Source organism: Acinonyx jubatus, chromosome C2 (genome assembly GCF_027475565.1).
Source record: "Acinonyx jubatus isolate Ajub_Pintada_27869175 chromosome C2, VMU_Ajub_asm_v1.0, whole genome shotgun sequence".
Taxonomy (NCBI): Eukaryota; Metazoa; Chordata; class Mammalia; order Carnivora; family Felidae; genus Acinonyx; species Acinonyx jubatus.
Window position 1 is genome coordinate 6,397,807 of NC_069384.1, and position 13,041 is coordinate 6,410,847.

The window sequence follows — 13,041 nt, forward strand, 5'->3', positions numbered from 1 at the left end:
CTATTTCTTAAAGTGGCATAATTTTGTCAAAAGGCACATAATAAGTATTCTCTTTTTGTGACACTGGCAGGCATGGGAACTCACTGGTTAGGTTCATCAATTCATTAGGGGTCATAAAACTGATCACTCAACTCTTTGAAGTCTTCATTTGTTACAGTGGGTACTTCTAAAAGAGAAATTTACCCGGATGTGCTGTTTGATTATCTAATAGTAAAGTTCATATAGAAAAGACAAGATAGATGTTTATTTTGCTTTATTTACCTTCAAGACGAAGATTTACTCCCTTTCATCCTCCAGCGTTGACCAATTTGTTTTTGGGGTTTTCGCTGTATAAATCACACTGCTGCGATTTAGTTTATTTCTAATATCTTTATCGATTTTTAAGTTTTTCCACCTCTAGCCAGGAGGAGCCTCTTCAAGTTGGCTCTTTAGTCCTTTTCAAACGACTGTAGTATCTTTCTGTAACATCCCTGCTACCAGACATGGCAAGGTGTTGAAGTTCATCTTGTGAATTTCTCGTCTTGGATGTAGAGTCATTCTTTTCTCTTAAGTAGCCCTGTTTTCTTTTAGTGGGAAGTATTTCATAATTATAATCTGGGCAGTAGGGTCTTCCTTGCTACTGAGTATAACCTAACTGATTTTTGAGTTAATGCAATGGACATAGCAAATACTGCTTTTCAGTGATAACTGAAATGTTCAGTATTCTGTTATCTTATATCTCCTAGTAACTAATGCCTTGAAGATGGTTTTGTAAAAGTGCGTCCTTCATGTGTTTAGGCCAAAGAGTTTCGGTGATTGGTGGAGGAATGTAGTACTTACATACTGTATGGTGAATTTAAGAATGTTTATAAATACACCATAAAATAATGGAAAGCAAAATCTGGTATTGGGATGAGAAATACAGAAAATCACCATCATGTATGTACTATGCTATCATTAATCCTTAAAATTGTGTCTGAGTTGCATGGTCATCAGAACCAAAAGTGTTACTTTGGGATACTTTTTGTTGTCAGAACCAAGGGAAGCAAACCAGTATCAAGAGTGAAAGACCTGAAGAATAGTTCTTTCTCCTTTTTTTTTTTTTTTTAAATATTTATTTATTTTGAGAGAGTGAGAAAGAGAGAAGCAGAGAGAGTGGGAGACCGAGAATCCCAAGCAGATTCTGTGCTATCAGCACAGTTCCTGGTGTAGGACTTGAACTCACGAACTGTGAGATCATGACCTGAGCCGAAACCAGGAGTCAGATCTTAACTGACTGAACCACCCAGGTGCCCCGACAATAATTCCTCTATTATTTATTCTCTTCAGATGAAACACTGGAAACAGTTATGTCCAAGATAGCTGGTCTTTATTATGGTAGCCATCATGTCTGCCTTTGTGGTAGAGAGCACAGAAGAAGGGAGAGACTGAGGCAAAAAGGACATTTGTTGAGTAAACTTGATTTAAGCAGCTGTCATGGTTGCACATGAGATCTTCTGCTCTTAATTCATTGACCAGAATGTTGTCATCGTATGGCTGTACTTAGCTACAGAGGAGGCTAGGTGATGGTTTCTATTTAGGGCAGCAAAGAGCCTAGATAAAAACAGATCTGTTTCAAAGGAAGAAAAGGAGAATGCAGTTTTTGCACCAACTAGCTGTCTGCTATAATAAAAATTTCCCGAAGAAGAGCGTAGCTCCTCATAGTGCTGTATTCTAAAATACACGTGAGATTTTACAATGGGGCGCTAAGCGATCTAGCAACGGTCGGTGCTCTTGATGACAGTCCTTATGAGTGGAAGCAATGGGAATTTTACGTAACTTGTAATTAATTAATTACAGTGGCACTTGATGAAGATGGAGAAAATTAAAATTTTGTTTCCCAGCTATAAAAGTAGTTATGTGTCCCTTGTGAAAAATTTAGGTGATAGATGAAAGTGTGAGAAAATCAATGATCCTCCCGTGCAGAACCATGAGCACACAGTCCTGCTTCCTAGTAGACGCAGTTCCGGTTGGGGCTAGATCTCAGACATGTAGTTTGTCTTAATTCAGGAATAGTGGAGACTCTGTCCGTTGTATTCATTCTAATTCTGTTCATCCTATGATCTTTCTAATACCGCTTTTCTTAACTGACGTCTCATTTAGGTGTGGGATTGCAGTTGCACACCGTTGAAGATGATACTGTACTCACGAAGGCCTAGCATGTTCCTAGCATGTTCTCAGCCATGTTAGTGATTGAGAATGAAGTGTATGTGGTGGTTCGTTTTCAAAGCAAAGGGAAGCGTACAGCTATGGGGTAGGAATTCCATAGTTCCTTAAATATATATATACAGTTGGTGAAACTGAGAACGTGTGAAGGGCTGAGTCTGATTTAGAGCTGCCCTGTGGATGCAGCATTGTTCTGTTGGCACCTGAGTGTGAGCCAGAGGTGGATCCTGAGAAAAAAGCAATTTCTGTAGAATCAAGTTCTTACCGGCATTTGCGTGCAGACTCATTTGAGCGTCTAGTTGTGTCTCGGGCCGTGGCCCATATGTCTGTTTTGAAACTGGCCCAAGAGGGGTTTTAAAGTGAACATAAAACACAAAGCCATATGTTTTCAGCAGCATTCAAGTTGGAGAAAAGGGACATTCAGTCACCTGGATTCTCTCACCACGGAGGAGGAAACTGAACTTCGTTCAGTACATTCCTCATGGTGGAAGGTCCCCTGCTTTGAGATCGGTCACAGGAACATAATCTTTGTTTTGTATCATGTGAGTGAAATATAGGTGATTAGAAGAAGTAGTAACACTGCCATTCTGGTTTTCTACCAATTACAAAACATGCAGTTTGAATAAGTTGGGAGGAGGATTCTGTTTTTATTGTTTCTTTAGAGAAAAGGATTGTAGTCTTGCCCAATTTACAGGGAGATTGAGTAGCTAATGTGAAAGATTCTATTTGAGTTGGTTGTATTGGGGTCTGTGAAAATATAAACATCTCTGTATTAAGTGCGAAAAATAAGACCTCCTAACTGCCTCTGAGATTATATTGTTTCTTTTTTTTTTAAATATTTATTTATTTTTGAGAGAGAGAGAGAGCATGAGCAGGAGAGAAGCAGAGAGAGGGAGACACAGAATCCAAAACAGGCTCCAAGCTGTCAGCACAGAGCCCGATGCGGGGCTCGAACCCACGAACTGTGAGATCATGACCTGAGCTCAAGTCGGATGCCCAACTGACTGAGCCACCCAGGCGCCCCATATTACGTTTCTAACATAAAGTATAGCTTGACTTGTTTTATTAGAACTTTAGGGATTTTTTTGTATTAGTTTAGAAAGCATATAAGCTTATGGTGCCCCAAATCGTAATGATTAGTTTTTCCTCTTTATACCCTTTACTTATCCATCAGTTCATTAACCAGTATAACTGGATACTTACATTTGTAGGAAATTGGAAGACTTCAGAATAGAGAAGGGTGAAGAGGAAAGAAATCTTTATATAATAGGAAGAAAAAGGAAGACTCTCCAGCTCACACAGAAGGTAACCGAAATTCTGTTTTCTGAGGAATAAGCAAATTGGAAATTAAACTGAATTTATACTTTTATTTTTTTGATCCTTGAGAATATTAGTACCTTTTGCCTGAAGTAGACTATTTCTTGCTCAAGGTCTTCTGTTTGGGATTGAAAATAAGGGGCATAAAGTTGTACAGCTGTTGGGAAAGAGTGGTCTGAAACTTGAGAGGAGTAAGTAGCCCAATGGCTGGCTACCAGTGGTAAAGGATTCCAGAAAATTCCTGTGTGGTGACCACTCAGGTCAAGAATTGGAATGTTCTGGGCTTATCTCAAGCATGGCAGGTCCGTCCCTACTCACTGCATCCACAGCTAGCCTGTCGTTTGATTTGTAAAACTGCTGGTTAGCTTTGTCTGTTTCTGCAGTTTATCCTGATGATGCAGTTCCAAAAAATCTGTAAAAAAAACTTAGACCCTCCAAAACTTCATCCTGCTGAAGAAAATCTTTGTCCATAATATTTAGTTTCTCTATTTGGATTTTCATGCACATCACATGAGCAGTGTTAACACTGATGCATGGAAGGTGCACAAAATGTATGCAAGATCAGCGCTGCAAAACTTTGTGGACTTGCTCGCAGTTGACCGTTCAACGTCACGACTGATGGCCTGTGCACGTACTCATGGCTGCCATTATGTACCTTGTCATTGAAGCTTGATTCTAATTAATTTTTAGAAAGTTTACTTATTTTGAGAGAGAGAGAGAGAGAGAAAGAATGAAAGAGAGAGAGAGAGAATGAATTAGTAGTGGTGGAGGGGCAGAGAGAGAGGATCCCAAGCAGGCTCCGCGCTATCAGCACAGAGCCCGATGCAAGGTTCAAACTCACTGAGATCATGACCTGAGCTGAAACCAAGAGTTGGATATTTAAGCGACTGAGCCACCCAGGTGCCTGTTACCTTTTTATTTAATTTAAAAGTGATTCAACTCATCATGTCAGGTACTGAAAAGAAAAAAATGTTGACTATCTAAATGAATATCTTTGGCCTGAGTTAGGATGTTTTCTCATGAAAAATTTTGTAAGTTAAATTTACTAAAATAAGTTATAAGTAACTGATAGATTCTTTGATTGTTTTATTTTTGCTAGAAAAAATACGTTTTGAAAGATTTTAAAAACTGATTACATTGCTGTTCCTTATGTAGTCACGGTTTTCTAATTTGGATATGTTACTTGATATATTACAATCTATGTAATTAAATTATATTAAAATTATTCAAGAAATGGTTATGAAGTTAAATGTATGAAGTTCTTTAAAATTTTCAATTTTACCTTTAAGTCAAAAATTATGATTATTCTTAATCAGGTATGGAGTAAAAAGGCTAAACTTTATACTTAGTCTTCTTATGTACAAAGCTTGGATATATACACTATGTAAACACTGATGACATATATCTGCAGTATTACATCTTGTGGGGGAGCAAATTAGGAAACTGTTCCAAGTTTCCTGTACGGTAATGATAATGCAAAAACATCGAGAAACACTGATCTAAGTGGAATCCTACATTCTGCATTCTTTTGTATCTGGCTTAATCATTTGACCTTGTGAGATTTATCTGTGTTGTTGTGAGTAGTTGAAGTTCATTTATTTTCATTGTTTGTTGTGTAGTATTCCCTTGATGAACATACTGCCATTTATTCAGTCTGTTCTTGAAAGACATTTGGATTGTTTTCATATTTTGACTATTAGTAATAATTCTGCTGTCAGCATTTTGTACGTATCTCTTGGTATCTCTTTGTATATTTTAATCTATGCCTTGGAGTGAAAATTTTAGATCATGGGATATGTGTATATTCCACTTAGTTAATGCCACATGCCATTTCAAACTGATTGCACTCCCTACCTATAGTGAGATATGTTAAAACCTCATTATCTTTACAAATTTCTCTGTTTCGACTTGTTTTTCTTAATATGGTTTGCAGCTATATTATTTGGTATGTACACATGTAGAATTTCATTTTTCCCTGTTGAATTGAACCTTTTCTCAGTATGAATTTTCACCCCTTATTTCTTGTAATGTTTTACTCTCCAAACTCTTTTTTAATGTTTATTTATTTTGAGAGAGAGAGAGAGAGAGAGAGAGTGAGTGAGAGGTGCAAGCATCACTCGCACAAGCTGAGGAGGGGCAGAGAGAGAGGATCCCAAACAGGCTCCACACTGTCAGTGCAGAGCCCGATGCATGGCTTGATCCCATGAACCATGAGATCATGCCCTGAGTCAGTCAAGAGTTGTATGCTTAACAGCCTGAGCTGCCCAGGTGCCCCTTCTCCAAATTCTTTATACAGCTATGCTAGCTTTCCTTTGGCTAGTGTTTGCATCGAATGTGTTTCCTTCTTCCTCCTGATACTGCAGTTACATGTATGTTAGACTTTTGCTATTGATTTCTTTTTGTTAGGTTGTTAGCTGTTATTCCGATTTTTTTTTTTCTCCTGACCTATATTGCAGTTCATTAGTTCTTTTAGCCATGTGTAATCTGCTGTTAAACCTAGTTTTGTTACTGTCAGTTCATAATTTTTACTTGGTCCCTTTTTTGGGGCTTTCAGTTTTCTGGTGAAGTTCTCATTAACTTCTTGAAAATCAGCCATGGTTATTTTTAAAAATCCATGTCTGCTGATTTCATTATTTCAGTATCTTGTTCCCCTGTTTCCATTGCTTGTTGATTTTTTTCTCATTTTTTTTGTTTACATTCTTTGTTGCCTATGGTTTTGATTGAATGTTAAAGCTAGAGATAATTTGAAGCCTGGGATGATTCTTCTTCCCCCAGAGAGGATTTACATCTGCTTATGGTGAGCTGCTAAGGCCACTGTCAAGCCTGTATTGCCTTAATCGCAACAAGGATGGGGCTATAATTATTTTGGATTACTGTTTATCTGCAATTTACCGATCAGTCTAGGCAGTACCCTTTGATCTAAGAGCCAAAGCCTGCAGTGTTCTACACATAGAAGGCTCTAAATTGCAATTTTTTGTTAGCCTAACTCATGAGTTTAGTCTCTTGGGTTTTTGCTTACCTGCTGAACCCTTCAGCTCCCTCTTCTGGAGTGAAATTGTAGGGTTATCTTTTACTGTTTACACTCTTTTTCTATCTTGGTCCTATAATTCTTTATAGGCTCGTTTAGGTATATAATGCCCTCAAACTTATTTTAAAAAATGGATATTTTGCAAGAGTTTCTTAATGGTAGGTTTGGCCTACCTATGTTTAAAAATTTCCGTCGTGAAACTCACTAATAGGTGTTTTTTTCTTTAACGAAAATCAATATGGACAAATTAAGGAAAGCACAGTTCATTTGAAAATCGGCCAGAGGCATAACGAAATGATAAAACACACCACTGATTATCTAACCGAAGGTACTAATGTGAAAATTAACTTGTGTATCAGTTCAAGGAATATATGCTTTCACACACGACTGAGTCTGAGCAATAGCATGCTCCCTCCGCCCTTTAGAAGAAGTGTCGTCTGTTTTATTTGGATGATTTTTAAGGATTATTTAAATATGTATTTTGTTTTGATAAAATATGGTATTTTAAAAATTCACACAGAGCTGAAAAGTACTGACAACAACAAATCCTCCAAAAATTAAAATCTGGAAATAAGTTGGGTTAATTTTTGAGGATTATTTCAGATCTTTCTCTCTGTGTAAACAACAGGGATATGTTCATTAGTGTTGGTGACAGCATCATGATACATGAATATATACTTTTCACTTCGAAGATACGTATTTTATTTCTATTAAAGTTTGTTTTGAGAGAGAGAGAGAGAGAGGGAGAAATAGCACGAGTGGGGGAGAAGCAGAGAGAGGGAGACAGAGAATCCCAAGTGGCCTCCATGCTGTCAGTGCGGAGCCCGATGTGGGGCATGAACCCACGAAACGGAGATCATGACCTGAGCCAAAACCAAGAGTTGGACGCTTAACCGACTGAGCCACGCAGGGCCCCTAAATTAGATATTTTAAAGTGGTATCTTGGGTTATTGTTGTTATGATCTTATTAATGGCAAAATAGTTAACTTATAATTTAGTTTGGAAAATGCCGATCTAACGTGCCTCATTTAGCCACGTCTTCTAAGTACCTTAAAAGTAAAACCACCAACTTTAACTACATCCATATTTGTATATTTTTGAGCTATTATTCTTCGTTATTTTTGCCTTAAATCCTTTTTGGAATGTGAAAGAACATGTGTCTTGCGGGCGATGGCACTTACTGGATGCTGGTTCCACGTGCGCGTTTCTGTTTCAGTGTGAGTCGCTGGTGCTGCTGTCCCAGTCCCGGCAGAGGACGTGCAGGCGCAGGCGCCTGAATTACAGTCGAAGAAATCTTGGGCGGCTTGAGCTGTCTTCTGGAAATGAATCTTCGAGCTCTGGAAGACACGTGAGTTTTCTAACTTTAAAATGTATAAAATGGTGGTAAATAATTTGTCTTCAGTCTCTTCCTTTGAATCTACCACGGGACTAGGATGAATCGGGAACGGCTCTGTTGAGATACTTGAACCGTACAAGCGTGTGACCCAGAGGTTCTAATATGTTAACGGGATTGTCCCGTCATCACCACTTTTTAATTTCAAAATCCTCATGGACTCTCAAACGAAATCCTGTACTCATTTGCAGTTACTCCCCAGCCCACCTCTCTCAGCTCCAGACAATCACTAATCTTTCTGTCTCTGTGGAATGATTGACCTGTTCTATGCGTTGTATATAAATGGAACCCTACAGTATGATGGTGGGAGGACGGGCTTTTTGCAGTTGGCATAATGTTTCCAAGGCTGGTCCACGTGTAGCATGCATCCATACTTCGTTTTGGCTATTACGAATAATGCACCTTACTAACATAACAGGTTTTTGTTTGAACACAAGCTTTTGTTTCATTTGGATGTATATCTACAAGTCAGTTTGCTGGGTCATGTGGTGACTCTGTGTTTAACCTTTTGAGGAATTGCTGGAGTGTTTTCCAAAGCAGCTGCATTGTTTTATATTCCCATCGGTAATGGAGGAGGATTCCAGTTTCACCACATGCCTTGGTAGCACTTGGCATTGTCTACATGTACTTTTGATTTTAGCTGTCCTGGTGGGTGTGAAGGGGTAGCTCATTGCTTTTGATACATTTCCCTAATGATTCATGATAATGGAACATGTTTTCATGTGCTTATTTCCTGTCTATCTTTGGAGAAATGTCTATGCCAATCTGTTGTCCATTTATCACTTTTGTTGTCTTTTTTTATTGCTGTGAAAGTTCTTTTTTCTGGATGTGAGTCTGTTGTCAGCCGTAGGACTTGCATTTATTTTCTCTCATTTGAGGGACTGGCTTTTCACTTCTTCAATGGTTTCCTTTGAAGGAAAGTTCTACATTTTGATGAAGTCCAGTTGATTTGTTTTTACTTTGTTGCTTGTGCTGCTGTCCAATCTAAGCCTCTCTCTAACCCCTTCTCGATTATCACATGGAATTACTGGTCTTCCTTTGATTTTCCTTTTTTAAGAACCCAATGTTTTTGTAAAGAGTGTTGAAAATTTAATAATAGAATGTTAACATTTTTTAATCACTATTGTTTGAAGGTTTGAAATGTTCTGTATTGATGAACAATTGATTTAATTCTTCTGTAAAGCACTGAGGTAATAGTTGAGCAGAGGGTTTGAGGTTAAATCTAAATTCTTCCACTTGGACAAGTTGTTTAACCTTTTTGGGTCTCTGGCCAGATCTGTAAAAGCAGTCAGTGGTAGCGTGTATTCCTCAGAGATGTAAGAACTCGATTGATTGTAAAGTGTTTAAGATAGTGTCTAATATCCAATAATGCTAGCTGCTGTTATCAGCCTGTTAAAGTAACTAATTGTGTTTTATGTAAGGAGACTTTTTTACATTATTTTCTTCTTTTTACAGTGAATTGAACGTTTTAACCCTTTCTTAATAGTTTTGGATAATTATGGTAAACGTTCCCACCCATCTTCCCTAGTTTCTGGTTTATGCTTCCTGTGTTTTTCTTCATACATTCAATCAGATATGTGTATATTTTATAGTTTCTCCTTTTGTACACAAAATATAGCATACTATAGATGCTCTTGGCACTTTTCACTCCGTGGCTTTTTTCACTTAAAATTTTCTTTCTTTTTTAATAGTGTAATTTATTATAATCAGCTAGCAGTCCACTTAAAATGTTAACTAGAAATACCAGTTCTTTGCCCTTTTCAATTCATTTAATTATGTGCACCCAATAAATTTAATGAAAGCTTTCCATTTAATAAGTCTTATAATTAAACACATCTATTACATTGATACTAAGTATTCTTTTTTTTCCACTTAAAATATTCTTGAACTCACTCCATGTCCGTTGTGTTTTTTGTTTTTTTTTTAATGTTTGTTTACTTTTGAGAGAGACAGAGACAGAATGGGAGTGGGTTAGGGGCGGAGAGAGAGGGAGACACAGAATCTGAAGCAGGCTCCAGGCTCTGAGCTGTCAGCACAGAGCCTGATGCGGGGCTCAAACTCACAGAGCTGTGAGATCATGATCTGAGCTAAAGTCGGACGCTCAACCAGCTGAGCCACCCAGGTGCCCCCATGTTCGTTTTTTTTTTTTTTTTTTAACGTTTATTTATTTTTGAGACAGAGACAGAGCATGAATAGGGGAGGGGCAGAGAGAGAGGGAGACACAGAATCTGAAACAGGCTCCAGGCTCTGAGCTGTCAGCACAGAGCCTGACGCAGGGCTCGAACTCATGGACCGTGAGATCATGACCTGAGCCGAAATCGGACGCTTAACCGACTGAGCCACCCAGGCGTCCCCCATGTTCGTTTTTAAATATCTCCTCCATGGTTCGTTCGTTCGTTCATTCTCTCTCTCTCTCTCTCTTTCTCTCTTTCTTTCAAGACTTGCATCATACAATTATGGGACTTTAATAGTTTATTTAACCCGTCTCTTACCTATGGCCATTTAGGACGTTTCCAGTGTTTTCATTATAAATAGTGCCACAATGAGTAATCTTTTTGTCTGTGTATGTAGTTTTTTGCTGATGGAGACATCATTTGGGAGTATGATCCTGGGAATAGGATCGCAGTGTCTAAAGATACATGCCTCTGAGTTGTAGGAAGTAGTGGTAAAAGTTGCTGCCAAAGGAAGGTTCCAACTTGGCTTTCCTGCTGGTGGTGCCACCAGCAACATGGGTTTTCTTAGCCATTAGCCAATGGAGTGTTTTATACTTGATAATCTTTGCCAGTTTAATGGGTGAGAGATGGTGTCTTAGTGTAGTTTTATTTTTTTATGTTTTGGCTTTTTTTTAGTGAGAAAAATTATAAAATTTACTACTTTATTTTCCTGTGTACACTTCAAAAGTGTTACCTCTATCTTAAGTATGTGCAACCATTACCACTGTACGTTTCTAGCACTCTTTCATCATCCCAGACACTGTACTCATTAAACACTGACTCCCTTTTTCCCTTCTGTACGTCCGTGGTAGCCTCTCTCCTACTTTCTAGCTCTCTGTAAATTTGCCTACTATACGGACCTCGTGTAAGTGGAATCATACGATATTTGTCCTTTTATCTTTGGTTTATTTCACAGAATAGTTTTATTTTGACTTTCTCATGTGTGAAGTTGTTGAACATCTTTTCATATATTTAGAGTGTCTTTTTTTTTTCATCTTTGTGCACATGTATTTATGTCCTTTGGTCATTTCTCTATCACATTTTTGGTCCCCTCCGTGCCCACCGCAATTTCCAAAGGTTCTTTATATACCAGATATGTTAGTTCTTTATCTGTAGTTTATACGGTGCTGCGTTCTTTTTCTGCCATTAGAGCCTCTAAGTGGTTATTACTTGGTGGAGATGAAGGCTACTGATTTCAGTAGATTGAATTTTTTTACACATCTTGCTGTGTTACCGAACTTTTGAGTTAATTTTATCATTGAATTATCTGAGGTTTTTTTATTTAGGTACCTCTCCTTTGTACAAGTACTTAGTTGTCCTTTGGGGTGCCTGGGTGGCTCAGTTGGTTAAATGTCTGAATTCGGCTCAGGTCATAATCTCACGGTTCATGAGCTTGAGTCCCGTGCTGACAGCTCAGAGCCTGGAGCCCACTTCAGATTCTGTCTCCCTCTCTCTCTGCCCCTTCCCCACTCATGCTCCATATCTCTCTGTCTCTCTCTCAAAAATAAATAAACATTAGAAAAAATTTTTTAAAAAATACTAGTTTTCCTACTAAGGTAATTTTTATACCTCCCATTGCTCTCTCTTATCTAATTGCATTGCTCGGTTCTTTCAGCACAGTGTTGAATGGTGGTGGAGATGGTGGACCGTATTCCTCTTGGTGGAGACATGTCTACCATTTTCACACTAAGTGAGACGCCTTAATTTAGGTGTCTATAGTATGCATATCTATGTTATTATGCTAAGAAAATATCAGCTAATGCTTATTTTGTTGTGTTCTTTTTGAAACACCAGGATTGATTATAGATTTTTTCCTTTTTTTTTTATTATAAATTTTTAAAATTTGCATCCAAGTTATTTAACATATAGTGTAATATTGATTTCAGGAATAGAACCAAGTGATTCATCACTTACGTATAACACCCAGTGCTAAACCCAGCAAGTGCCCTCCTTAATGCCCATCACCCATTTAGCCCATTCCCCCACCAAACCCCTCCAGCAACCCTCAGTTTGTTCTCTTTGTTTGAGTCTCTTATGGTTTGTCTCCTTCCCTGTTTTTATCTTATTTTTGTTTCCCTTCCTTTATGTTTGTCTGTTTTGTATCTTAAGTTCCACATGAGTGAAGTCATGTATTTGTCTGTCTTTGTCTAATTTCGCTTAGCATAATATCCTCTAGTTCTATCCACGTAGCTGCAAATGGCAAGATTTCATTCTTTCTGATTGGCGAGTAATACTTCGTTGTATGTGTGTATGTGTATATGTGTCTATATACACACACACACACACACATATATACATACATACGTATATACTCATATATACACGTATATATACATACGTACATACACACACACACCCACCCCACCCCACATCTTCTTTGTCCATTCATCTGTCCATGGACATTGGGGCCCTTTCCATACTTTGGCTATCGTCAATAGTGCTGCTATAAACATTGGGGTACATGTGCCTCTTTGAGACAGTACACCTGTATCCTTTGGATAAATACCCAGTAGTGGAATTACTGGATCATATGGTAATTCTATTTTTAATGTTTTGAGGAACTTCCATCCTGTTTTCCAGAGTGGCTGCACCAGTTTGCATTCTCATCAGCAGTGCAAAAGGATTCCCCCTTCTCTGTATCCTCACCAATATCTGTTGTTGCCTGAATTGTTCATTTTAGCCATTCTGACAGGTGACCTGGTATCTTACCGTGGTTCTGATTTGTATTTCCCTGATGATGAGTGATGTTGAGCATTTTTTCATGTGTCTGTCAGCCATCTGGATGTCTTCCTCGGAAAAGTGTCTATTCATCTCTTTTGCCCATTTCTTCACTGGATTGTTTTTTGGATGTTGAGTTTGATTTTGGATACTAACCCTTTATCTGATATGTCATTTGCAAATATCTT

At 38.1% G+C, this 13,041-nt stretch overlaps 1 protein-coding gene across 1 annotated transcript in view; it reads left to right on the forward strand.

Moving 5' to 3' along the window:
* Nucleotides 1–13,041, forward strand: part of BRWD1 (bromodomain and WD repeat domain containing 1) — a 130,192-nt gene that overhangs the window by 62,149 nt on the left and 55,002 nt on the right. Inside the window, exons 20-21 of the mRNA XM_027041600.2 lie at nucleotides 3,396–3,489; nucleotides 7,746–7,877. Of these exons, the coding sequence (XP_026897401.1) occupies nucleotides 3,396–3,489; nucleotides 7,746–7,877 (226 nt within the window). The remainder of the gene's footprint in view (nucleotides 1–3,395; nucleotides 3,490–7,745; nucleotides 7,878–13,041) is intronic.